General features: G+C 46.4%; 1 protein-coding gene across 5 annotated transcripts in view; it reads right to left on the reverse strand.

Moving 5' to 3' along the window:
• LOC139793865 (sodium/potassium/calcium exchanger 3-like) overlaps positions 1–25,700 on the reverse strand; it is a 208,531-nt gene extending 182,831 nt beyond the window's left edge. For 2 of the 5 annotated variants that reach the window (XM_071738730.1, XM_071738729.1), the window contains exons 1-2: positions 25,515–25,663; positions 2,070–2,207 (exon numbers count right to left, since the gene is read on the reverse strand). In XM_071738730.1, the coding sequence (XP_071594831.1) occupies positions 2,070–2,207; positions 25,515–25,635 (259 nt within the window). In that variant the 5' untranslated portion in view covers positions 25,636–25,663. Of the gene's footprint in view, positions 1–2,069; positions 2,208–19,820; positions 19,925–24,632; positions 25,389–25,514 lie in introns of those variants that run through there. The other 3 variants (XM_071738731.1, XM_071738732.1, XM_071738739.1) reach the window with 3 other exon arrangements.
• Between the last annotated feature and the right edge of the window lie 565 nt (positions 25,701–26,265).

A 26,265-nucleotide genomic window follows, 5' to 3' on the forward strand; every position in this document is an offset into this window, starting at 1 on the left:
TAGGAGAAAGGTTGCCATGTCTTCATTGCATCACCTTTGCTCAACAGATTTTCAAAATGAAACAGTTTCTTATCTGCTATCCTGGTACAAGAGCAACATCCTCCAGACTGAGCCTTGCAACATTTATTTCCAGGTACTGTGGGGCTGAAAACTCCCCAGGGGTTCAGTGAACCAGAGCTGCGTAGGACAGAACAAGCAGTGTTCTGCAATTGCAACTGCAAGAGCTTCAGAGTGAAAAACTACAAAAGGACACACAAAAAAATTTAAAAATCACAAGATCTTTAGGTTGGATTTGGTCCCTTTCACCCCTTTAATATTTCTACAATGTATATTTTCAAAGGAGGAGTGAGCAAAAACCTCACCATTTTGAGCAGTTTTGATGATAAAATGTTACTAGATAGCTCACTGGATAAACCATTATAAAATAAAAATAGCAGTTCACAAATGTCATGCCAGGCTTCCAGATGAGTCTGAAAATATATGTGCAGTCAAAGAAAAAAGATCTTTCCTGTACCAAGTAAATATGTGTTTATTGCCAACAGACTTTGAAAGCCAAGTGGTGCAAAAACCCACAAAACACTTCAAAATGAGGCATTTTATTTCCCTTCCCCAACAGATGAGGCGAAAATGCTTTTTTTAAACATGCACTTTTGCCTAGTTGTAGGTGTTTACACTAAGTAATTTTGGAAGTAAGCAGGAAAATCAACCTGTCTTTTCAGGCAGCATTTTCCTACCAATACTCACCTAATGGGAAAGAGAAGCACTTGAAGGCCAAATGCATGTAAGTGTGTGTCCTGGGGGGATGCTAAAGAGGTTTAAACTGCTGATTCCCAAGTAACAACAGATGCCCCAAGGGTGAGGTTATGCACCACGTGTGAATTATACTCAGAAACATCACAGTTTTAGCCAAACTGCCTCAATTTCTTTGAGCAGCACAGTACAAGCCAGCACTTAGAGAAGGCAGAGGCAGTCAGTCTTGGTGAACTCTTGCACTTCTTGACTACTGCCCTACTTCAGGTCTTGGTTGTCCAGCTTGACCCAGCAGCTGCACAGCCAAGGAGGGATGTGCCTGCTGCCCTGAAAGGCTCTGGAATCAAAATTCAATTCGCTGTCATGCAGAATGAAATATTGTACAGGTGGCCTGCAGTCCCCTGAGGACTTTCAGACACTTCAATGGAGCCCTGCTCCAATTTCAAACCACAACAACTCAAACACTCCTGACTGCCACCCAGCCTAATATTAATGAATTACATTTACACTATGCTAATGGCCCAAATGAAATCCATGAAACAACACACAGGACCTCAGCTTTGTTACTTCTACTTTCTTTTCTACATTACTTCTAATCATTGCTATTACAAAATGATTTCTGCCATAATGTCATGATAGCTCAGAGAAAAAAAAAACCCAAACAGTATTCAGTCAACCTTTTTTGTGCCCACCTCCCCCCAAGGCTTCTGAATATACAACCAACTTCAACAAAACAGGACAGAGCAGCAGTTTCAATGACAACAAGTTCTTACGGGAATCATAAAGGCAGGAGTCATGGAGATGGGGGGGAGGGCTGCTAAGGTCCCTCTCTGAGGAAAAAGTTGTGTTATGAACTGAGCCCTATTTCTCACCAGCAGATTAACCCAACTTCAAAGTGCAGAAGACTTTCTTTGGGTTCACTGCTGGTGGAAGTACTTGTACTACACACACAATGATACTAGTTTATCAGGTAATACTCCTACTAGCACACTTTGTCACTATGTACATCTCACCAACAGAACCACACACCGTGTTTCTTCAAGAACCACAGAAGACAAGCTTCTATGATCTCACCACTTGGCTATTAGAATATACTACACACTGTCTTGTACTCCAGCTGACAGCAGTCCCTTGTCTTGACCCCAGTTGCCCAAGCAGTTTGGAACACCCATATGGTGCACACGTACAAAGAAAACAAGGATCACATCTATTTACTTAAAAATTAGCAAGCGTAAACTTTTGGCAGTACCAGCACAGATAACTGGAGGTAAGAAAGCCAACTGTAAGAGTGAGGAACCAGAAACAACACATATTCCTACCTGGTTCAGTGCAATTTCTAACGTACTGCTTCCCCTCATCCTCTGGGATGTTGGTTGTGTTCTCCTCGTTCACTTGCAGTAGCTGTCTCCCACTCCATTTGCCATTACTTTCCACAGAATAGCTCAGGGCATCATAACCTAAAGGAAAAGAGCAGTAGATACATGAGATGGGTCAGGAAAGGCAAGTCCTGATTCTGTTCTGAATGCCTGAAGCAGCCACAACATCTGCATCTCAAACCCAGTGTCCCTTGGTTCAGAAACAGCAGTGTTTCCAATCCCACTGGAAAGGTACACTGACATCAGCTCCACATCCCAGCTAGTCCCTAAAATACAAGAGTCAGGAGTCAGGCTCCTTCCTCCACAGCTTCAAAGGCTCATACCAGAAAAGCAGCTATGGTTTCACAGGAAGTTGTAAGTTTCAATCAGTAAAAAACTGGAATACCAGCCACTGTTTTGGTTAAAAAAAAAACACACACACAGAAAACCCCAAACATAACAAAACTGAACAACAAAATACCAACAAACCACCATACACAACAAAAAAACCCAAACCCTCAACTTACTACTTCTGCAGGCATTTCACTCTTGTTAAGTACCCGTGACACTTTTCAGAGTGGGAAAGCCCTGCCTCAGCAGAGTGAGGTTCCTGAGGCCTGCAAGGGTAGCACTCAGCAACCTGCACTGTTGGCATGGGTGAGCACAGGAGCAATCACTGTTTTCAAATTACATTTTGTAATCAAAGCCTGAACAGTTATTTTCACTGGAGTGATCAATCGGGATCCATTTCAGTATCTTGTCCCCAAGTCTAATGATAAGGGTGGAAAGGTTCCTGAATGTGCCTACCACAAGGCCAGGCAGCAGCTCAGCACATGAGGAGTGCACATTTATAAACATGAAACCTACAGCATCCTTCAGGTTCTGCTCACCAAGGAACTGATGGAAACAACTTCATGAGAGTATAGCCCTATTAATTTTCAAAATGTTTCCTATTAAGTCCAACTGCAGTGATGGTCCCACCTGGCATCATCTCACTGAGGCCAGAGCAGGCCTCCCCATCGCTCCAGTCCCCCTCCCTACTTCCAATCACTGAGAAATACCTATGAACACAAGAAGCACATACTTTAGATAAAACTGAGGACAGATAAACCCCAGCCCAGCAGGAGTTAACCATTTCAGACCCAGGGGGACAAGTGTGCTCTTTACCATGCTGTTTTCCCAACAGGGAGTGCGAGCACAATGACTTCTCATTTTGGCAGCACCAGCCTCACTGCTCTTGCTCACCAACAAGACCCAGACCTGACTGCACAGCAGCTGCATGCTACAAACACAGTTTCAGTGCTGCACAACTGCTGTTGCAAATACCAAGAAACCCCCCCAAACTGTATTCCCTAGGCCATCAAATGAAAAAAGAATACCTTTCTGGAAGGCAAGGAAGTAGCAAAGAGCACTAAAACAAGGAGACTGACGCAGCACACCTTCAACTCCATCAAAGGATGAAAGTAGCCAGCGCCTGGACTATTGAGAAGTAAGTGCGGGATGTGACACCTGCACAAGAAACACGACAGTGGCAACCCCACCAAAAGCAACACATTCCCTTGTCTCATTATTTCTGACTCTCTCCTTGCTTTACTGCCCTCTTGGGCCTTGGTGCTGCTAAGTGACACTGTTTCAGCAATGTCAACAAAAACAGCTGGCAGATTTTCAGGATAGGCTTGGCACAGTGGTGGCAAGCCCTGGACAGCTCATCTCTGCCCAATCAGCCAAAAGCACATCCTCATGTGTCAGTCCCACTGCAGAGTTTTAGACTGAGCCCTGTGCACCTCTGGGGAAAGAACCATGGCTACACAGGCAGCCATGGTACCCAACACACCTGTTTTCTAAGCAATGTGTTTAGCTTGGAAAATTAAGTACCATCTGAAGCTTCAAGCCCCTGGTACCTGCTGTTCTCTATAAAGTTTGGAGAATGCTGTTTAGTCTGTAAGCAAGAGGAAGAGCTTAAGCTGCAAGTTACCCACACACAACCACCACTGACAGAAGCAGACTGGGTTTCACAGAAGAAGCACAGGCAAGAACACAGCACTGGGCATCTCCCACAATAACAAACAGGCTCTGGTAAGGAGAGCACAGCAGTTTCAGTTCCACACACAAGCTGCTTTCCAAGCAGCCAATGCTCAGCTGTGCATGGCTGCATGGAGGAAAGGCAGGAGGAAGAACACGCAAGAACCTAGAGACCCCACAGGAACCTCTCCTGCTCCCTTCCCACCCACCACCCTGCCCTCTCTCACACTGCACTTTTCCAAGGGGCAGAGAAGAAGAAAGAAGCCATCTGAGGTGACTTTGGAACGGAAAAGCTTAATTTGGCAATAAAAGTGTTTAGAAAGGCCACATTACCCACAAATCAGTGCAAACAGCAGCAGAACCGGTCCACAGCTGAACTGGTGGCCTGGCTGTGACTTACACCAGCCCAAGTTCTCCTCTGGTGCTGCCAGGTTTGAGTAGGGCCAGCTGTCCCATGGCAGGACTTGATAGCCACTCACCCCAAAAACCCTGCTGTAGGTAACTCCACTCCAAAACTTCTGCTCAACAGAGCAGAAGAAAATAAGGACATGTAGATGAAAGGGATGCCTTCTTCAAAGCTCTGGTCTTCCAAGGATTTCCCTGTGAGAACAGGGACACGTGAAGATTTTAACCTTGCCAACAAGGACATTTTACAACAATTAAAATAGGGTCCACATTTCCTCACTCGCTGGCAACAGCTCTCCATGGCACGGATGGAGGCAGCTCAGTGCCTGCCCTCTGGGCACAAGCTCTGCTCCTATCAGCCCTTGAAGAAGGCAACCCAGAAAGTGGGGCTCATGTTTTGGCAGATTCAGTCTGTGGGATGCAGGAGGCATCTCTGCCTGCTTTATGTGCTGGCACAAGGCAGAACCATCACCACCATGGAGTACTGCAGAACCCAGTAACAGGGACATCACCCAGGACAGTTTCAAAAAGACATACGCAACAATCACAAACTCTCAGTGTACACAAAAATTTTTTGCAACTTTTGGCTTCTCACTTTAGACTGTACTTGCAATCCTTTATTCACCTCTTCTAAGGCAAAACTTGAGCTGAGCCCAAGCTTCTGATCAGCTGCCAGAAGCTGTAGGACCTGAGCCCTTATGTCACTAAATGAGGGCCCCATCCTCTGGTTTCAACATACACTACATCACAGCCAGCAGTGTGTAGAGCAAGAACCTGATATTCCACAGAGGGGCTATGAGAACAGCAAGGAATAAGCAAAACTCTACTTTCCGAGGAAAAATAGGAAAGGTTATTAGATGAAAGCTAACAGCTTTCTTTCTGAAAATGCAGTTATTCAGAATTGGATGATTTTTTAACAGCAAACATGTCAAAGCCTTTTTTTTTTTTTTTTTTTCTCCATTCTTTTCAGCAGACATAAAGACATTAGCTACATTGCCATTTTGTTCAGAGCAGTATATAGGTTAGACACTTTTCTTATTAATGTTGTATCTGCTGGCTTTAGAATAAGATAAGACTGTGACAACTGTGCTCCAAGGAAGAGCTTTTCCAAAGTTACATACATACTGTATCACATTTCAAAACGGGTGAATTGTTTTTTTAATGACTGAACATCACCACAATCTATTTTCCACAACTCCAGTAACCCAGCACCAGAGAGCTTCATTTGTTCTCTTTTCCCAGAGATATTCCCATGGACAAGTATACCAGTCACTTTCCCCTGCCTTTGTGCCTGTACTGCATTTCATAATACAAATCAGACAAGACGGTGCAATTCCACAGCCTGCCTCTCTTTAAAGAACCAAGAGCACATCACTGGCTGTTTGCTGGGAGCTCCTGTCCCTGCCAAGTCTGGGCAGCAGCCTGGTGAGAACAGGCTCTCTAGCAAAAATGCTGATCTGTTATAATTACGAAAATGAAATAGAGTGGAAAGAAGAACCGATCAAGCTGCTCAAACTTCTGCAAATGCTGTGTGTGTGACCCAGATCTCCACGTGGGAACTCATGAACTCCTTACACTGTTCCAGGTGGCTCTGGCTGGAGTCTACAACTCATGGCACTTCAGAAACGCAGCTGAACACATCCTGACCTGCACTCCTCAGCAGGAAGAACACTGCTCTATAATGCTAGACAACACACCAATGCTCCCCATCTGATCTCAGACAACTGCATTTATTTCCAGCATCAAGACATGGGAACCCCAGTGAGCCAGAAGCTTCACCGGACGAGGGTGGGAGACTTAGCATCTTTCTCTCCAGGCTTCTGATTTAAAAACAAACACCTCCTGTGTCCCCATCACTGAGATCAGAGAGTCATTCCATGAGCCTGGCCATAAAGTGACCAGGTCAATGCATCCAAGCTGATGCATCTGTTACTCCTTGACTAGTGGAGAACCACAAAAAGGAGAGGAAGATGAGTGGATAAATCAGGGCGTGAGGCTTGCTAAGGGAAGGTCATGGAACAACCTCCTGGATCAGGCTGGTGTATGGTAGTAACTCAACATGAGTATATCATAGCCCTATGTCTAAGTATATCTAATGCTCATCCATGGTGAGGCTGCCAGTGGTCAACTTTAGATTAATAGAAGGGGATTAAAAAAATACCTAGGTATAATGTTCAGCTGGGCAAAACTGGGATAACTCCCTGAACTTTGGTGCAAAATCTGATGTACGACAGTTGGCCCAAGAACACATTGGTGCAATGTAGATAAAGGTGCTCGTGAGCAGCAAGTGAGAGAGGGGAAGATCTGAGAGGCCTGAGGCCAGCCCAACCAAAGGGACAAATCTGTCACCACAGCCTTTCATAAGCACAATGCAGTGCAGGTTTTGCAGAGCTGGCAGGTATCCTCAGCTCTCACTGACAATGAACTACTTTCAATGCAAACTGATAGATACTGCTGGCTGAAGCCAAAACCAGCACAGCTTTTCTGAAAAATGCTTGCTCTCCCTCTTGTCTCCCTTCTGTCTGTTGTTTTGATGGTGGCAGTTTCGGGTTCTGGATGGTAGGTTTCACACACCTCCCTTCCAAATAGCTGGATTATCTCCCTCTCCCTGAAATTTTCCTACAGTGAATACAACAGGGAAATATCTGTGGAAGAAAATGGCCAGAGCAGCCAAGCACAAGCTCCCACATGAAGTTACCAGCAGTGATGGGGAAAAGTGGCATTGCCACCTTGAGATAGACCAGGCAAATCCTCTTGGCAAAGCAATACCCAGCTAAATTACCCAGGGCATGGCTCCAGAGCTGTCCTTCCACACCTCTGTCCCACCACCCCAGACCTGCCAGTGAAGATCCCACCAGGCCCTGCACAAACAGATCTACCACAGACTGCCACAGCATCATCTGAGCTCAGGACTGCACAAGCACTCCACAAGTGGATTATCTCCTTGCAGGCTGACTTGGGAGATGCCTTCCTTTCAAAATCATTAAAAAACATAAATAGAGCATCCTCATAAAAGGAATTTAAAAAAACAAAACAAAAAAACCAAAAAACCAAACAAACAAAAAACAACAAAAAACCCCCCAAAACACACACACACACCAAAACCACCACCCAAACTAGATGCCCTACACCTGTTCCTTACATCCAGTTCCTGCCTGTTCCTTACATCCAATTTCAAAGCTGTATTTCCACACATACAGACCTAGATGGAAAGGTGCAGAAGGGCTGGGAGGGCTGGGAAGTGCATGGGAAGTTACTAATACTTGTACAAAATGAGCAGGGCAGAGAGGCCGGAGCCAAGTTACAGCCGCTTAATGGACAGGAGAGGGTTCCTGCACTGAGAAGCACTTGACCCCATGCCCACAGATCTCTCCTCACCAGTTCTGCAAATCCCCATGGAACAAGGCCTCTGGTCTTGGCAAATGAAGAGTTGCATGATTGATTTATCCTACCCCAGCTCTTGTAATTAATTTCTCAAAACTCGATTCCCAGCCAGCAGTCATCCAGCTCAGCCAGACTCCTGTGACTAGACCCACCCTGGATGTACCACACCTTCTGCAGGGTGACCCTGCAGCCTACCAGCACTTCATACCTTGTTGGCTGTAGAACTGCTCCTTTGGAAGAAGTCATTACACTTTAACCAGAGCAGAGATCAGTGCCCAGCCATTCTTCAACCAAGCAAAGCATCCTGGCTGTCTCTGCCCTCGTTCCCTGTTGATGCAGGGCTGGCAGACACCACCTCCCAGGACTTCACCACTGCTAATGGCCAAGGCAGCAACACCTGAGCCTAAGCTCCAGCACAGAGCCAAAAAAGGGCAGAAATAATGTCTAAGTGCTAACCACACACACCTGCCAGTATCTTTCTCTCCAACTTAGCAGTATTTTGTATGTGACCTTCATCAGATAAGAAAAACCACCAGACAACATATCCCAAATACTGCTCTCTCTGCTACAGAAGCCAACACCACTTGAGTTAAAGATCAGCCTGGTCTCAGGGGAGAGTCACAGGCTTGGAGGAGTGAGCTACCAGTTCTGCTGTCCCAGCAGCAGTGGCCACACAGTTTTTGTCTAAACCAGTCCTCCTTCCAGTTTGAAAACCCCTTCAGAAAGATGAGATAGGCTGACTCTCTGAGCCCAGACACCTGTACCAACCTCAAACACACCATGCAGTAAGACAAAATACTGCCTGAGGAACCAGGCAGAAGGCCAGGCCCCCATCTGACAGAAACACTGCCTCCACACTCCTGTGCACCTACCAGCTAGGGTCCTGCTCCTCCCTCCCAGAGGAAACTCCCAGACTAGTTCCTCTGCACCTCCAGGCAGAGGCTCACTATCCCTCTCTCAACAAAAAGCCCAGGAGCCCACCAAGGGCCCCACCAAGCCCCTGCCCCACTCAACCATCACAGCCCTCAGGAGGAGCAGATGGCAGCAAGGATCCCAAGACAGCACAGCTACTGCTGGGCAGGCCCAGCACACTTGGAAGGTCAAACTGCTCTACAATTCTCAACACAAAGTGAAGACCGGGAAAAAAAACGTGATTTGGAGCTTATTTTAACTCTGAAAAGCTACTTACCATCCAAAAGTGAAATTTCCATGTGGATGTTGCTTGAGCCTTCCTCTGCTCCCATCCTTAAAGGCAAAGAGCACTCCAAGGTGAGGCAGCACTTTCTAAAGCCCACTCACAGTAGTGGTTGCTCATCAAGTTTTCTACCACTTCAGGGTGGGCCTGCCCAACCAGAACATGAGGCAATGATTTAAGAGATGGATGATCAGTTCCCACTCTGCCACAAACTTACTGTGACTTAAACAAACACTTGCTGTCTCTGTCACTAACCTCATCCTTCACCTGCTTCAGTTCTGCACAAGGCCTGGTTCTCCCTGCACATCTGTTGGAGGGAGACACAACAAATAAATGCACCCCAGCACAGGCAGCATGGCCTCACAAGGTGTTGCTGTCATCGAGAGCACTGACTCAACTCCAGATGCTCAATTATGGGCTCAGCACTTGATCCCCCACTGTGGCCATCACCAAAGGTGCTGGGGTACCAGCAGCTCAGCCAGCTTCGAGAGGGTGCAGTGGCCTTGTGTCCTCTCCTTTTTGATCACTTCAAACATTGAGAAGTCTCCCCCAAAACTGATTTTAAGTAGCAATTTAAACAGACTGCACGCGTTTCCATGTTACCTGTCCTTTCACTTCCCCTTCTTTAAACAAAGCCAAAAGCAATAGCTTTTTTCCTCAAGGAAAGCAAAAGAGCAATTAGCTGGGAAAATCTCTTTCATTAACAAAAAAGTATGAAAGACAATTGTTTTTTCTCTAAATCTATGAACTTGGTGACATTTCATATTCCTATAAATTTATTCCTATAAATATATTCCTATTTTTATTTACTAATAAACAGAAGGTTTTCTTAAAAAAAACCTAGCCATTAAAAAGCTAGTTCTTTCTAGGTCTACTAGTTCTTCAGATCAATAAAACACCTCCACCTCAGACCAGCCATTAAATGTAATTCATGGTTTAGGTAGTACACAGACTCCATGAGAAACCTGGGACTCCTGCATGGACTTCAACATCCTGAACATTGTTGGACTTATGCTTACTTAGACAAAGATAAAATTTCCTGTTCCCTGTCTTGTGCCAAAAAATGTCATTGGATATTCCAGTCTTCCTTGACAGCTCAGTACCAATTTGTGCAGAAATTTATGCTTTCTTTATTATTCCTATCATATTTATAACAATATTCATATTATTCATATCAGTTTGACCATTCCTTTCCTCTTCTTTCACACACAAGTGCAAAAGGAACAGTTTAGCATCTGGAAAAATACCACTTTTAAATCTCCCTGCCTTGCCTCCTGTGATTCAGCTCCCCTCTAAACTAAACAGTAGGTTTTTTTGTCTTTTCATGCCTCTCATAATTTCATAGTTTTTCCTTGGACATTCCTCTGTGCCTCTGCTTAAACCACAGGTGACACTGTTTCCCACTGATCTAAGAACAGCATTTGGTATTTTTAGCCTGATTCTCTACTTTCATTTCTCAGGGGTATCTTAACTCTGCGGCTGGAACTCTTATTTCATTACCATCTCACCTGTAACAAATGGAAGGTCTGGACACCATTGATATTATCTCTGCTGCTTGGCAGCTGCTGACTGCCAGGCATGATTTCCACTATGTCTTGGCACGGCACGTCTTTCCTGACAGAGCTGCTGCCCATTTATTCTGCCCTGTGGTGTTCCAAAAATGGGACAATCTCCTAATACCAGCCAGCAAACTCTGCTTTTGCCTCCCACTATTCCTGTGGCTGTTGTAGAGGTGAATTTCAGGGACAGATAAAGCAGCATCCTTTGCATTACCCTGCCATAGATGCCAGCATTTCTCCCCTCCCCAATGGAGAGGAAGTTTTCAGAGGCATGAAGGGCAGATGGGCAATAAATCCCTTTCTCCCTCTGCCAGCTCCCCTCTGGATCCAAGCTCCTTCCCATGCATCACCTCTCAGCCACTCTCCTGGCCCCACTCCCTGCAAGGGATGCTGGGCAGTCCCAAAGTGCATTCAGACTCCCTTCTCCTTATTTTTTCTGCATTTCAGCAACACCGAGCTCCCACCTTGTGTGAGCAACCTCCCCAACACAATGCACCAAGCCTTCCCGCTACTGGCAATCCTAAACTGCTGTTCAAAATCTCCCCAGTCCACCGTCCAAAAAATGAGCTTTGGATGGAGCAGTGAAACCAATAGAAGAGGTCCCTCTCCTTCAGAGCAAAAGCAAAGAAACAAAGGGCAAGAATCACAGCACTAAGAGCATGTTCTATGTGACATGAGTCAACCAGCTCAACCCAGGCTCCCATATCAAGCTCACATACTGTTGGGAGAGTTTTTGGAAGACAAACAGACATGTGAGCAATCCTGACTATTTAGCTTTAACCAGAGTGAGCTATGGGCCTTGAGGCCCAGCTGCAAGGTTATTAAAAGATCAGCTACGGGCAAAAGATAAGGGAGTTGGCAGCAGAAAAGAAGAATAACAGAATGGGAAAGCATCACATAGACAGCACATAAACAATTGTATTTAACCAGTTAGATAGTGCACTGTGGCATATGAAGAATGTGTTGTACCAATCAGCAACATGCTTATATTATGTTATCAGCCTGACTGTGTATAAAAAGGCTACTGCTACTCTCAATAAACGGCAATACTTCGATTATATTAATCTGTGTGTTGTCCACTGCGCTCTTCCCGAAAACATACCATGATTTTCTTTCTTCATGGTAGATAGAAAAGAAATCATTAGCAACAATGAATTAAAAATAACCTAAGATTGATTTTCCATCAGTAGCAGTGCTACTTTCTATACTGCCCCAAGACCCTATAGCTGACTGCACCTAGAAATCAAGACCTTACATGGCTGAGAAAGGAGTAATTCAAATCCTCACTCTTATCAAACAGATCCTTGTTCTTTGGCAGGCTCAGGTAATGTGTTGCAGTGAGAGCACAAGTGAGACATTTACCTGTTAAAAAACAGTGAAAATTAGTTGTAATCCAAACCGATGAGACAGGAAAATATTTGGGGTTTGGGCATGTTGTTTGCTTAGGAGCCAAACATCCACTACTCCTTCACCCACATTAATATATTTCTTTCCTAATCCTGAGCTGCTATGGTGGGAGGCAAGATGCTTTTGGGTCAAATTAAATGTTGTAGTCAGCCTGGAATAAAGTATTTTATTTTGGTTTCTTTTGTCCTCTTTTGCACTTTTAGCTAAATATAATTATGTAGAATTAGTCTGAAAATACCATAAAGACATGCTGGGAAAAGAAACAACATAGCAGCTCTTCCCCTTAAAAAAAAAAAAAAATTACAATCAGCCAGAAAGGGAACAGAGAACTGCACAAAGACTAGGAGAGGAGCCTGTTCCCTCAGCAAATGTGACCCTCCCGGGGAGGATGGAAGGAACAGGCCTGCTGTGTCCTTCCAACAAGCTGGGTGTTGCAAGCACTAAAAATAAGCCACCCTTTTCATGAAAGAAAGAAAAAGAAAAAAAAAGACTACCATCAGTCCTGGCTCCCAGTCCACTATCTAAACACCAGAAGGCTCTGGTGATACAACAGCCATCACAAAAGAGCAGAAGAGGGCTTTTTTCATGCTTTTCCCCACAAAAGATAAAGAAAAAAATGGATCTTGCAAAAAATAAACCAGCAAGAGGGAAATGGGAGCTTTTGTAATTGATTTCAATACAAACATGTTTTTCAAGTTAAAAAGGATATTTCTCCCTTCCCTATGCTTTACAACTCTCTTCCCCTTGTGCTTCCATGCAGTAACACTACATAAATCTCTGGTATTTGTTCAATCATTATTATTTACTGCTTCCATAGGGCAGGGAACACACTAGGCACTTTGCAACAGATACAAGGTCTCAGCCCCAGAGAAGCTGAGACGTAACTCCAGCGTACAATACTGAATCTGGATTTTGCTCCCTAAAAGCACTCTTTACATGCCATGAAATTTAGGAAAACCTGCTGATAGCCAGACAAGGAAAGACAAAGCTGGAAAGCCTACTGAAAAACCTGGGGAGATACAGAGGAGGGCAGGCTGGATGTTCCAACCCTCCCAAGCCTTGCAGGAAGGTGTTTCAGTTAACTGCCTGCTGCACTGGCACCAGCTAAAATTGCAGTGTAAGAAAAGGGGATAAAACATAATGAAATAAGAGCCTGGAGGAGATGGGAAAGGAGGTGAGCAGTCAGGGACACATGTGTGAATTAGGCCTTGCAAATGGGCAATACTTCCCCGTTCCTGTCTCTGATCAGAAAACCTGCGAGACTCAACTATTAGCACAGATAAGAACATGCTGAAGGGCAGCCATGGGCCTCCATGCTTCACCCCTTCACAAAACTGAACTCCTTGCACTAACACATCTCTTTCCTTCCCAGTGCATGGGGCTAAAAATTAACACTGGATAGCATGAGCCACAGGAAGAACCTCAACAAGGAGCTTATGAAAAGTTGTGATGGCTTCCAAATCACACAGAGGGCTTTAGATGTTCCACGGTGCTTGTGGTCCTTCACTCAACCCTGTTCTCTGCCACTGGCCAGCAAGTGGATTTGGTCTGGAGCTGCCACAAGCTACCTCCAAGGGCAGAAGAAAATATCCATCAAGTGTCCTCTTGGAAAGCCTGACCCTTCTACAAAGGCTGAATCACTAGGCTTCTTGTGCTACTAGGTTAGCAACACTGTCTTAAGGAAATTAATAAACCACTTGCTACAAAAAATCTTCCAGGTGCTAACAGTGTCTCCTCTCTTACTAATCCTAAACATTATTCCTCTTCCAGCCAACACACATTTCCCTACGATTACCATGAACTGTGCCTATTCAGGGTCCTAGCTGCACGCAGGTTTCTGCCCTCATTCAGGCTGATCTATGTGTCACTAAGCCAGGCTGAAAATTACCTTAGTGACACAGAGTGTTTTCCCTACGGTACCCACTTAATTAAATATTGAAAGAGCTATTACCTTTCAGGGATGCCTGTGCACTGTCTGTGTCCATTATTTATAACATAATGTATTCATTATGCATTTTATCCTATGCTCCTATCTGCTGATCTCGTAACAGGCCCTTAAAAACAAATTCAAGCAATTAATCTTACCTTAATTACAGACAAATATATATTGACACCCCAGGACATCTCCTCCGTCTCTTTATCAGAAGTAAACCTATCTAGAAATAAATCTGATAATCAGGAAAGAGAAAGACAAAGCCCACCAGCTATGGGAATGGCAGAACTGGAAACAGGCACATTTTAATCTGTCACAGTAAAACGGACAGTTTCATCTGTCTGGAAAATTTGAGACGTGTCCTGCTGCAGCTCCCCTCCCATGACAGGTACTTCTAATAGCATTGTACCAGCAGACGCTGTCTCCTTTGTTCTCTTCCATGCTGGTGACACAAGCCAAGCCTTGTCACACTAAAGCACCTTGGTCTTTCCTGCCTCCCAGGATCTCCTAACCTCAGACCACTGGCACAGCCATCTTCCCAGTCAACAGGTGTCCCCACTGAGCTACCTCAGGCTGTCCCTTGTCCTCTCCCATCCCAGCAAGTCCTTCACCCCTTCACTCATGGTTGTGGGCAGACCCTGCATTTCAGTTTGGTCCTCCTGTTCTCCCACAGACATCCAAACATGATGGTTATTGACAGAAAATTACAAAGGTTGGAAAAAAAAAAAAAAAAAAAAAAAAAAAGGTAAAAAGAAGGTGTCTTCTGGTCAGACACAGCTATCACAAGTTCCCTGATGCTGAATGCATGGGTCAGCTCTTGAATCTGGGCAGACAGCCAACCTGAGACCTTCCCAAACCCCAGGGTGTGGTGAGGAGCTGGCAACAGGCTCCCTCAGCTCACCTCTCCAGACAGGTCCTGTAAGGAGTCCCACAGCAGTACAAGTCTGGCATGGACCTGGAAACCTCTGCTTCACATAGGGAGCCTCTGAGTGAGGCAGGGAGATGGTGTAAATGAAGTAGAGGTGTACCACTAACCACTGAAGCCAGCCTGACCAAACAGACCATAAGGAATAAATCCAGCCCTCTCGTCTGATCTTTCCCCCATGGAGAAAACTACACAAGGAGGAAAGTGGTCTATAATATCAGAATATTCAGAAAGGTGGAAAGCCGAGAAGACACATCATGCCCATTTACTAAAATCTCACTCCAAAACCAAGGGAAGACTCAAAGAACAGAATCTTTGTCACCCTTGAGATCAACAGAGAAAACTAGCATTGACTTCAATGGATTTTAGATTGGCCCTTAAGCATACTGCCAGTGTGACACTTGTGTATCAGCCTTCTGAAACACTTTGAAGAAGGGTTTCTGTACCAAGTTTTGACTGAAGCGCACAGATCACTGACAAGGCAGCTCGTCCCTACAAGTATACAACATGAATGCAGTCCCTGCCCAAACTGCTCACTAGACTTTTACTCTGTCATCTGGGGAATGTTTCCCTACCTGCTGGAAGAGAAAGGCACAAAGGCAGAGACAAGCCCAAGCAGGTACTGGTCACGAGCAGCACAGCAGCACCTCAGCCTTTCTCATCTAAGAATGGAGCCTGGCCCAGCTCCACTCGCTCCTGCAATCATCTTTTCATCTTTCTTGGATAGTTCTACTTTGGGATTTTACTAAATATTTGAAGGAAATAAATAACACTATAGGGAAAAAAAAAAAAGTTTCTGTTTTTAACCAGAGATCTTGGCACAAAGAGGTATCACTCCACACCACCTCAGAATCAAGTGTCTGACACTATCCTTTCTTTATAAGGCTTTAAGAATGGCAAGATCCTCCAAGAAGCAGTATACATTCTTTATTTACCCTCAAGTGACACTCTGCAGACCGGGGTTTAATTCACTGCTGTGCTATTAGCCCATGAGGTGACCTTGGACAAGTTGTTCTCTCCAGATTCTCAGCTGGTGTCAGCTGGCACTGTGCCACCAAAGTCAATTTAAAGAATTTGAGACTCCAGTCCTACAGCCCCCGGGGTCCCCAGCCCCCCTGCCCAGCCCACGTGGCCAGCTGGCATGCAGCCCCGCTCCAGAGATGCTCTGAAACCTGTCTGACCAACAGGTAGTGGGATTAATGGGACTCCTGCTTCCCTTGGAAAATGTTTTTTTCACTAAAACAAGGAAAAAGCCCTTTCTGTTTTTAATGATCCTCATGATCAAGGCTTTAAAAACAAACCCAACAAACCCATCAATGCTGTCATTTTGCTTCACAGTCTGTTATGCATTTGCTGATGCAAAATCCCTGAGGATTTTAACTCTAGCACACAGTAATGGGTGGTGACTGACTTTTTTTTTTTTTTATAATCCATATAGGATCCCCATGATGACAGCTCCTGAGGTCTCCTAGGTCCACAGGCTTTCCCCCTGGAACACACTGACCACCTCTCAGCAGCCTGCGATGGCAAGACAGCACTTCTGCAACCTCTCTTTGGATTGTTTTTTGACTCCAGAGGCTTGTGCATTACTCAGTTCTGTTCTTGGAAAACTCCCCCACTTCTGAACAAGCCTGATTTGTTGCCTGCTCTGATTTAGTGCAAGAATAAATCCAAAGAACATGCAGCTCATAATTCATTTCACTTTGTCAGCAGCAAAATTAACTTAAGGGGTTTTTTTAAGCATCAACTCTTCTGCTTCTCCCTCCTCTCCACCGATACTGCTTTACAAGGAGAAGTCCACAGCGTGGAACACCTTGCCATGAGCATGATTGATGTAACCTGCAGAACAAGCATGCTGTGATCAAGCAAACTATATATGACACTTCACTGGGTTGGAAGGAAGGCAAAAGGGGGGTTTTAGCTCAGTTTTCACCACAGGGCTTGTGAGAACCACGGCAGTAACCCGTACACTCATTATTGTGGCAGGATGGTTTCTGCCCACCTGGGCCTAAGCCACAAGATTACTGCTCAGTCAGATCTCAACCATGGCACCAGACATTGGTTACACCAAGGGACTGGTCCACCCAGCTCTCCAGCAGCCCACATCCTTAGGAGGACCTTATGCCACTTCATCAATAGCATCTCTTCTCACTGTGCAGTTTGGGAAGGCTGTGGTCTGCAGGGCTCAAGAGAATCCTCTGCCCCAAAACCCTCGGCAGCACCAGGGCATCTTCTGCAGAGACTGGAGCAGAACGTATACATCAAGCAGGATCACAGCGAGAACCCACTCCAGCTCCTGTACTGCATGGCACTTGCTGAGCACAAAAGCAAGGCATTTAACAGCTCCCTTCTACTTGCCACTATCCTGTGGAGTTGCACATCATACATGTCTACTCTATTTTAGCAACAGAACCAAATGCTGAGTCTTCAGTTAACATCATAGTGTACAAAATCAATTGACATGGTTCATGTTCTTGTTTCCCCTAAAATGAACAGTTGCACTGTCTCAGTGTGTACAATGTTTATTTCAAACAGTTTCTTTCTGTCCCTGTTCTCCCTGTGAGCTGGCAACAAAATACAAATCAATTATCACAAAGAGGTGCACTGAGAACTGTAGAGCAGATCTTCTCAGAGGAGAAAGGAATGTCCATGTAAGGCTCGTTTCTCCTCCTGCTTTATGTTACAGGATGTTCTGACCATGTTGGGGAAAAAAGACAGATGAGTCTATCTGAATGAGAATTATTTCAGTAACAGACCCTTCAGTTGTTTGTAATTCAGTAAGCATGTTTTTGGCTTGCACATCAAAAAAGATTCTTTTCCTAGACTTTAGCAGGCTCTGTCCTAACTGTACTATTAAAATTTGTTTGCAGTCCTCATTTGACAGGTGATGCCTGCCACAGGAGCCAACACTGAGGGCAACCCTTGCCATATCAAAGTTCCAAGCATGTCTTTCTCCTCTTCCACCACAGCAACAAATGACATATACTGCACTTACAGAGAACACCCTGGCTGTGTGCTTTTTATATTCCCCAGCCACTGTGGGGCCACCAGAGACTTCCCAGGCCTGATCTGTAAAGATCAGTAAATATCAGTACACTGTGGACTGATGCATAAACCCATCTGCAGATCTGGACCCCAATCGGAGCTCTGTCATTCCTGTGCCAGCAGAGTCCTGCAAACTCATCTCTCACCTTCCCTACTTTACCACTGAAGGACTTGCCACATTTCCTCTGAAAAGGGCATGGACTGAGGAACGGCTGGAGTGAGGAAGGATCTGGTTACCTTGTACACACATGAGCCCACTTGAAGTCAACTGCTGTAGTTCACATGCTGCAAGTCAAGCACTTGTTCCCTGGATCATGTCCTAACTGCCTATGGACACACAAACATGGCTGCTGGCCAAAGTACCACACACACTACTGGAGGTATAGAAAGGTCAGACCAGATCATGAATCTCCACCACTTCACACAGCTGCTCGGCTCACAGCTCAGCAAAGGAATGTTTCAAAACAACAAAATCTGTGCCTCAAAACCAGTTTTGACACTCTTGGGTGCACAAGAGCATTGTTCCTTCATGAAAGGCATATCCTCTTCTCTATACACACAGTCAGATCCACGAACACTGCACGTGTGACCTGCAGGGCTGGGCAAAGGGATGGCATGGAACAAGAGCTATCACAGAAGACATGCTCCCACTGCCCTCTCCTCTGAGCCTGTGGGCAGTTTCCAGGTCACAGACAGGACTTGGGGACTGTCTGCTTCCCATGGACAGGCTCATAGGCAAATGACATTCAATCCCACCTCTTCAGCAGTACTTGTTAGCCAAAGAAGTCCATAAAATGCAAATAAAATCCCAGCAAGTACAGTCCCATACAGACTTCTCCCTGGACATCACATCTGGACTCCTCTTCAATGCCTCCCTTTCTTTGGAAGAACAAGACCCAGGATTCCTCCCTGGAGCCCATGTGCAGTGCTCCCAGTCGCAGCGATACCCTTAAAAAAAAATTCAGCTTAAGTATATTCAGTTCACATCAAGTTTCATCTTTTAATCCAGGAGGTTTAATCCTGGGGTTGTCTCCAGTTACTCTGGGCTTCTGTTCATCAGCTCTTGTTGCTGGATGTAGCATCTTGTCCTGCTCCTCTTCCTTCCTTAACTCCCAACAATCAAAGTTAAATGCCCTAATTTCCAGAGTTTTCTCATCCTGCTCCTAAATAAAATCTTATAATCTAGAGACTGTGCCCATTTGATTTTTAAATCTGATTGTTAAACTGCAATCCAGTCATGCTATGGTACCAGCACATTGACTGCACATATTTAAAATCTTACGGAGGTACAGATGCTCCTTGGATGTATTTGACTTCTTTGCCAAAGTGACAGAGGCCTCAACAACCTCCAAAATCCCCAGGTGTGGTGGGCTCATCCCACAACAATCTCTGTATCAAGCTCCACTGCTACCAAATTCCAAGATGACAAAAATGAGATCTAAGTCTTGCCTGAATAGGTACTTTTCCAACTGCTGTGGAGACTTGACCTTCTATGGAAGATGATGCAAGAAAACTAATGTAAACTTTGCTGGGAGACAAGATAAAGGGAGCTAGAACTGCCCCTCTGGGGTTTCAAGTAGCTAACTGCAAAGTCCCAAGTCAGGATGCCCTTGGCAGTAAGTAACCGAAGGAGTGTTCAGAGCTGGAGCACAGTCTGACAATCCAGCAACAATTCAGTGGAGAGGCAGAGGTAAAACACCTTCATCCCTTTAGGGTCAGCCAAGAATCCATTCATGAGCTTCAGACTATACACATTTACCACTTTCATTTCCACAATGTTTCCCTTTGATGCTGTGACTAACACAGCTTTGCTGCAGACCAGCCACAAAGATTTACTCACTGTGCAACCTTACTCTTCTGAGAGGATGTCTACAGGACATGATGATTAAAGTGTCAGGACCATAAACATCTTGCCCACACCTGAGCTTGTCCACTGCTTCTTCTCATAAAGCCAATGCATCAGAAAAAGGTTAGGATGAGGTTACCAATGGCTCGTGGCACCTGTCTGACTTGATTCATGGTGATATTAAAGGCAAAACCTGGAGCAGAACAAAGCGTCTGAGACTCCCCAGTGCTTCCTAAAATACCATGCTTAAAGACTGGTCTAGAGAAAGGCATGGTAGACAAGGCAGGAAGAAGCAAAGACTTTTTTTTTTTTTTTTTTTTTTTTGGCAAAAATGCACCACTGCACCTCAATTGCCTGGCTGGTGGCTATGAAGAGCTGCGTGCCTCTGACCAGGTGGCAGAGCACAGCCCCATGGCAGCACAGCAGATGATTGCTGTGCCTGCAGAAGAAACCTGAGTTTTTGCAGAAATTGCCTGAAGAAGCTGCACTGCCTTCTAAGTAGTGGCACTAACCAGATGCATCACTCAGGCCCTATGGTCTATGAACCCCATGTGGTTTTGCTTTCACAAAACAAAACTCCGAAATTTCATGAGACTCAGCTCTTTTCTTCAAGTCTTATCTTAGAAAAACTAAATTATCTATGCTTTCTTGTCGATAGGAAAGCTAGAGAGGGTAACTTTTCTTTTTTTAGATACCATAAAGTTGTCATGAATTTAAAAAGAGGACAGAGACAAAGAGACAAATGCCCTGGAGCAGACTAACACTTAGAGACAAGGTCAGCTCCAGTGGTGAGGAGTTTTCCAGTTGCAAGGCTGGCTTCTGATTTTCTAAATTACCATTTCTCATCTCAGGACAGATTTTTGTCTAACAGTCTCACTCCCATGAGGCTACAGACATGCATATCTGCCATATGAGTATGTGACAGGTCCAACTGAGCCTTTCTTTTTGAGCATCTTCAACCAAAAATGACCAGACAGGCTTCTCAACATTAGGCAGCAGTTAAGATTAGCAGCAGGAAGGAACTACTGAAAAAGGGCTTAGACAGAACCAACAGACCATGCCCACCTTACCATAAGCTTTGCCATTCTGATCACAACCACCACCCAAGGGCTCTCTGTTCAGCCATGGCTTGTGAAGACCCCTTACCAAGGGTCTTTAGTGTGCTAATTTGACAGAGAACACCCTTGAGTTGTGCTGGTTTGCTTTCTGCTGGGTTAGCTTGCTGAAAAGATTGAGCTAAGGGCAACCAAAACACCAGAGCCCATGCAAAAAGAGGCAAGGAGGGAAGGAGCAGCCGTAAGCAGCAGACAAGACAGGACCAAGCATTTTACAGTGAGATCACTACAGGAAGACATGGAGCCACAAGCCTTTCTTCCCCTTGTTGGGCACTAAAGAAATAAAAACTGTTGAATTTTTCTGCTGTTCACAGTCTCAAAGCCCTGCATTCACTCTTTTTATGAATAGCCAAGGAAGCCAGCAATTTTCTGTCTTCATGCCCTGCTGAAGCCAGGATTCCCAAGCATCCTGCAGCCACATCTTGAGGACCAAGACCCTGTGATTTTAGGTGGTGTGCTGGAGTCTACCTCAGACACCCAACTCTGCTGAGCACCCATCCTGGCACTTCCATAACATTCTAATTAAGTGGACACAAAACACTGGCAGATACAGAGATTTAGACATTTTAAGATGGTCCTTCAGAGAGATCCTGAGGCAATCACAAACCCACCAGCAGGCATACAAGCCCTGCTCTGTCACTAGTGTAAGCAGATGCTCAGAGCTGAATGCATCTTTAAGCATGCTTCCTCCTGCTCCTTCCAAGGGCAGCCACATGCCTTGTCCCTGCTGCTCACAGAAGGCTGTTTGCTGTTGGTGCAGGACCTTGAACATGTACTAAATAAATGAACAAGTCATTTCCTGCAAGGCCAAACAAGCTCCCTGCCAAAGAGGTCACATACCACACTTTGGCCTGATGCCTCTCCCTAGTTGATGAGGGTAAATTCCCATATCCAGGGGTCCAACGATTACAGCATTACATCTGGGCTAGGATCACTCCTGCTGAAGCTAGGATTACGCTTCACCGAAGAGGTGAAGAAAACAACTGCTTTTGTGCTTTCATTGCATGACCTCTAAAGCTTGCTTTGGGTTTCTGGGTTAGTGAAAACCAAAACATTCAAATGAAATCAGGGACTTTTTGCTTAATTCCCAGCTAGAGGATCAGGATCTGTCAGGCCAAGGTTCTTCAACTCTATTTTGGCAGTAAGAAGATCTGTAAGGAAAAGCCCTTTGAGGCGGGGCCCGTGACAAAGCGGTCAGGAGTAAAGAGCCTACGTGGTTCATTCCAATCTTGTGAGCTGCTCCAACTAGAGCAGGGGTGGAGGGTGGACATGCTGGGATCTTTGCTCCCCATCTCCCACCATGCCACCCAGGACTGCTCAGAATCCTTCCGTAAGTATGCTAGCATAATGCTCTCAACCCACCACAGAATGCAAGGAAGGGCACTAATCAGTCCTGTAAAACAGCCCAAGATTTAGATTTGGAGTAAGTCTGAGCTAGCCCCAGTGCACCTGGCAGGCCTTGCTCCATCATTCTCAATATTTCACTCTTGTCAAGTTAGAACAAGACTGAAAAGCAACCCAGATCTTCCATGCTTGAATCATGCAGGGAACTTCGTTTGCCTGGATGTGCCCATCCCCATGAGTAAAGCCTGCAGACTCAGACCCAGCTTTTCCATACCTGCCAAAAACACAAACACACAGAAAGAAGAAAACAAAAATCCCACTGTCTGATGCCCCACTATTTTTCCTGTCCACAACAGCAATCTGGTAAAAGGCTTGACTAAGAAGCTTCCCTTGAAAAGCCTGAATCATCACAATTTGGAAGATGGTCTCATATATCGAAGAAGTCTCTCTTTTCCACTCTTCTCCAATCCTTCTCTTTACAAGAGAGAATTTAAGAGTCAGAGAAAAAAAACAAAACAAAAAAAAAACCTGCTTTATTTTGGCTCTTTCTGCAAGCATGGCAAAGTCAGGTAGTTTTGGAAGGAACTCACGCAGTACAAATGAGTGAGATGTTTCTGTAACTGTTCAGTGGTTGGCAGCTGTATTTTGGGTCTGCAGAGCCATGTCTGATCTCAGTTACACCTCTTATTTACCAGTGTGACTTCCTTGATGTCAGAGCATAATCATAGACTTACACTGCCCAGAAGAGAGAACGAGGCACCCCAGCTGTACTTTCACTGCCTGGATGAACTTTACAACCTAGATTTCTTCTTAATTTGTACTGTATTCACTTTTGAAAGCCTGAGCCTTGTAGAACAGAAAGACCTTAATGTAAACATTATCATTTTATAGCACTTTATCATGACAAATCCTTTAGTATCAGGAGATCTCAAAGAGGCTTGAAAAGGAGATCTTGTTTTGGAGACCCAGCTAAGTGGGACGTAGTTGAGGCACCAAAACAGAAACCCACATCTTGTGCCCTGTCCTATAGAGTCACACACTGCATATGGTTTATCAATTAAAATTAATTAAAATGCTGTCGTTACCTGCCTCTTCAGGAAGATGTGAGTAGATACAAGTACATACACCTTCTGAATGAGGCTTTGGCACCTCACACTCTCTGCAAACAGAAGTCACCCGTGACTCAAAAAGCTGTGCTCCTCTGTTTCCAGGCTGTGGCAAAGACAGTGGCTGAGGAGAAAGGGACTGGCTAAGAAAAGCATCAATATTAAAAGCAAGAACATTTCATCCAAAAAAAGGTGACTCAAGCCTAGGGTTGCTGGGCTGGAGCACACCTCAATGCAAAAGCTCTACGAAAGCAGCAGTCCCCGGCATCTCCACTGCACACCAATAAAACCTACACCTACACCATAATCAGCCTCTCTGGCACCAGGGATAAGAGTAGATGTGCATTGACCACGTATGCTGCCAAGTCAAAACTCTAAATCTGATCTTGAACTATACATTTTTACATGGGAAAAAGTATTTAAATCACTAAACCAAAATGCATTTTTCTACCTCTTGTCTAATGACAACACAACCATAAACTCCAGAGAGAATCAGGCTGCCAGATGCCAAGGAGATTCACCAGAGAGCCTAGTCACTGAGGTCCCATGAAGAGGGGGTGGATGCAGTGGGTGTTGTGGAAAATTTCCACCTGTGAAATGATTCCTCTCTTTGTCACTCCCAGCTCTATGCAATAGCAAACACACAGGATACCATGCCAATCGCACCAAAGGCTATTTCTTGTCTCTCAGGTTAATTTTAAGCTAACTCTAATCACAGATATCATGAGATATTCTCCCAAAGGGAAGAAAAATAACAAGAGCCATAACAAAAGTTAGCAGTGCTGGCTGGGGAACACTTTCAGCAATTCATGCAAATCACGGACAAATTTATCCGTGGCACGGACCTTTAGAGCCTCAGGGCAGAGCATCAGCAGGAAAACCATGTCCAAGGAGAGCAAAACACAGGTTGGAAATCCATGCTACCCATAGGAGAGAAGACTGCATTCTGCACACCGTTTAAAATAGGTCTGAAATTTGCCATACATTAAATTGTAGATTACATGGCCAAGGCAAAGGCAAACAGCAAGTCTGCTCTGATGGAAATGGCTCGTTTTCCCATGAACAAAAAGCAGAGCGAGAGCCCAGGTCTGTCCCCACTGGCATAAGAAGCAGAGTACACCTGAAGAAACACCTTTGGAGTTGATGTAAAAGAAGGACCGGTATTAGTGTCACGCATCCTGTATGCTGTGTGGGTAGACTTAAATATACTTAAGTACACACATATAGCCTTGTTTACTTACAAGGATGTTTGTGTCTGTCTTTCCCGGACTTCTCAGAAGCAATCACCACGCTCATGAAAAACAAGCATAACTTTTAGAATACACTTTCAGAATATTCAAAAAAGATTTTATTAATTTAAGGGCCCAATGGTCCCAAATCCTAAAAAACCCAACCAAGCATTGCTATACTCTGTAAGAAAAACTATGTTCAAGCCTTAGCTGGTGTTTGCACTCTTCCCTAAACATCAGAGCATTCCTTACACCATGCTGCACACCATCAAACCCTTAAGACACGTCTGTTTATTTAAAAAGCAAATTCGAGTCACGGAGGGGTACGCTCTCCTTCACTTAAAGGAAAATAAGCCCTGCGTAAATTCTGCTTACACTCACATATTTGCAATGCAAAATGCGCATTGCCTTCTGTCACCCTCTCCGTACGGTTGGACGCAGAAGGAAGCAGGAGACGGTCACCCCGCACCCGAGACCGCGTGTCCCTCTGCCAAGACCTTCATCTCCCCGCCAGGCAGGCGGAGCCCATTCAAACTGCCCCAAACCCCCCGCAGCGGGACCGCGGCTGTCCTTTCCCGCGGGGACCGAGCACACGCGGTGTCCCGAGGGCTCCACACCGGGTCCCCGGCCAGCACCAGGGGCGCACCGCCGGACCCTCTCCCGTGGGACCCGCTCCACCTCGCTCCCACAAAGTTTCTCCCCTCCCCCGGGGGCCACCGCTGCCCCCCCCCAGCGTACACCCGGGGCAGGGCCCCGACCCCCGCGGCGGGAGACTCCGGGGCTTCCCCGCTGACTCCCCGCCGCCCGGAGGGGGATCCCCCCTGCGCCGCTGTCGCCCCCGCCCCGCGCCGCCGCGGCCCCGCGCCCTGCCCGCCGGCCCCGGCCCCGACTCACCGCCGCGACCGGCTGCGCAGCCGGCCAGGAGTAAGGCCAGGGCGGCCAGGGCGCCCAGCTGTCCCCTCAGCCGCTCCCCCCGCCGCCGCCGCCGCTGCCGCTGCGCCGCCGAGGCGCCCATCGCGGCCGCTCCGCTCCGCCGAGCCCCGCCGAGCCGAGCCGAGCCGAGCCGAACCCAGCCCAGCCCAGCCCAGCCCAGCCCGGGCTGCCGCCGCAGCACCGCCCCCGCCCGCCCCCCGCCGCCTGCGCGCCGGCCGCCAGCCCCAGCCCGGCCCACCGCCCCTGCGCGGCACGGGCGGCGGCAGGGAGGGGAGAGGCGGGGGCCCCAACCTCCTGGCCAGCTCCCGGCCCCCTCCCTGCCGTCGGCGGCCGGGCCGGCTTCCTGGGAGGAGAGGGGGCCGAGAGCCGGAGCTGCCCGGCCCCGGGGTGCCCCGTACGCCCCTGCCCTTCCCCCCGCCGTGGGTCCGGCGGGACGGGACGGCCGCCCAGCGGGACACCGGGCACGGTGTGGAACACACCGGGAGACGCCCGCCCACCGCCGGGATCCAGCCTCCTCCCGGCCTCCTAGCGCTGCAGGCACCCTTCCACCCCGCCACCGCCACAGGTGCCAGACCTTCTCCAGCCCTCACTCCAGCCGGCTTTTCCCGGGGCTGCCCGAGACTTCCAACATCACCTGGGCTAAAACCTCTCCGTGCTGCTACGAAAACCTCCAGACCTCCCACCAGTGGTCTCCCACTCTCAAAAGGAGGCA

The sequence above is a fragment of the Heliangelus exortis genome, chromosome 3 (assembly GCF_036169615.1).
Source record: "Heliangelus exortis chromosome 3, bHelExo1.hap1, whole genome shotgun sequence".
In the NCBI taxonomy this organism is placed as follows: Eukaryota; Metazoa; Chordata; class Aves; order Apodiformes; family Trochilidae; genus Heliangelus; species Heliangelus exortis.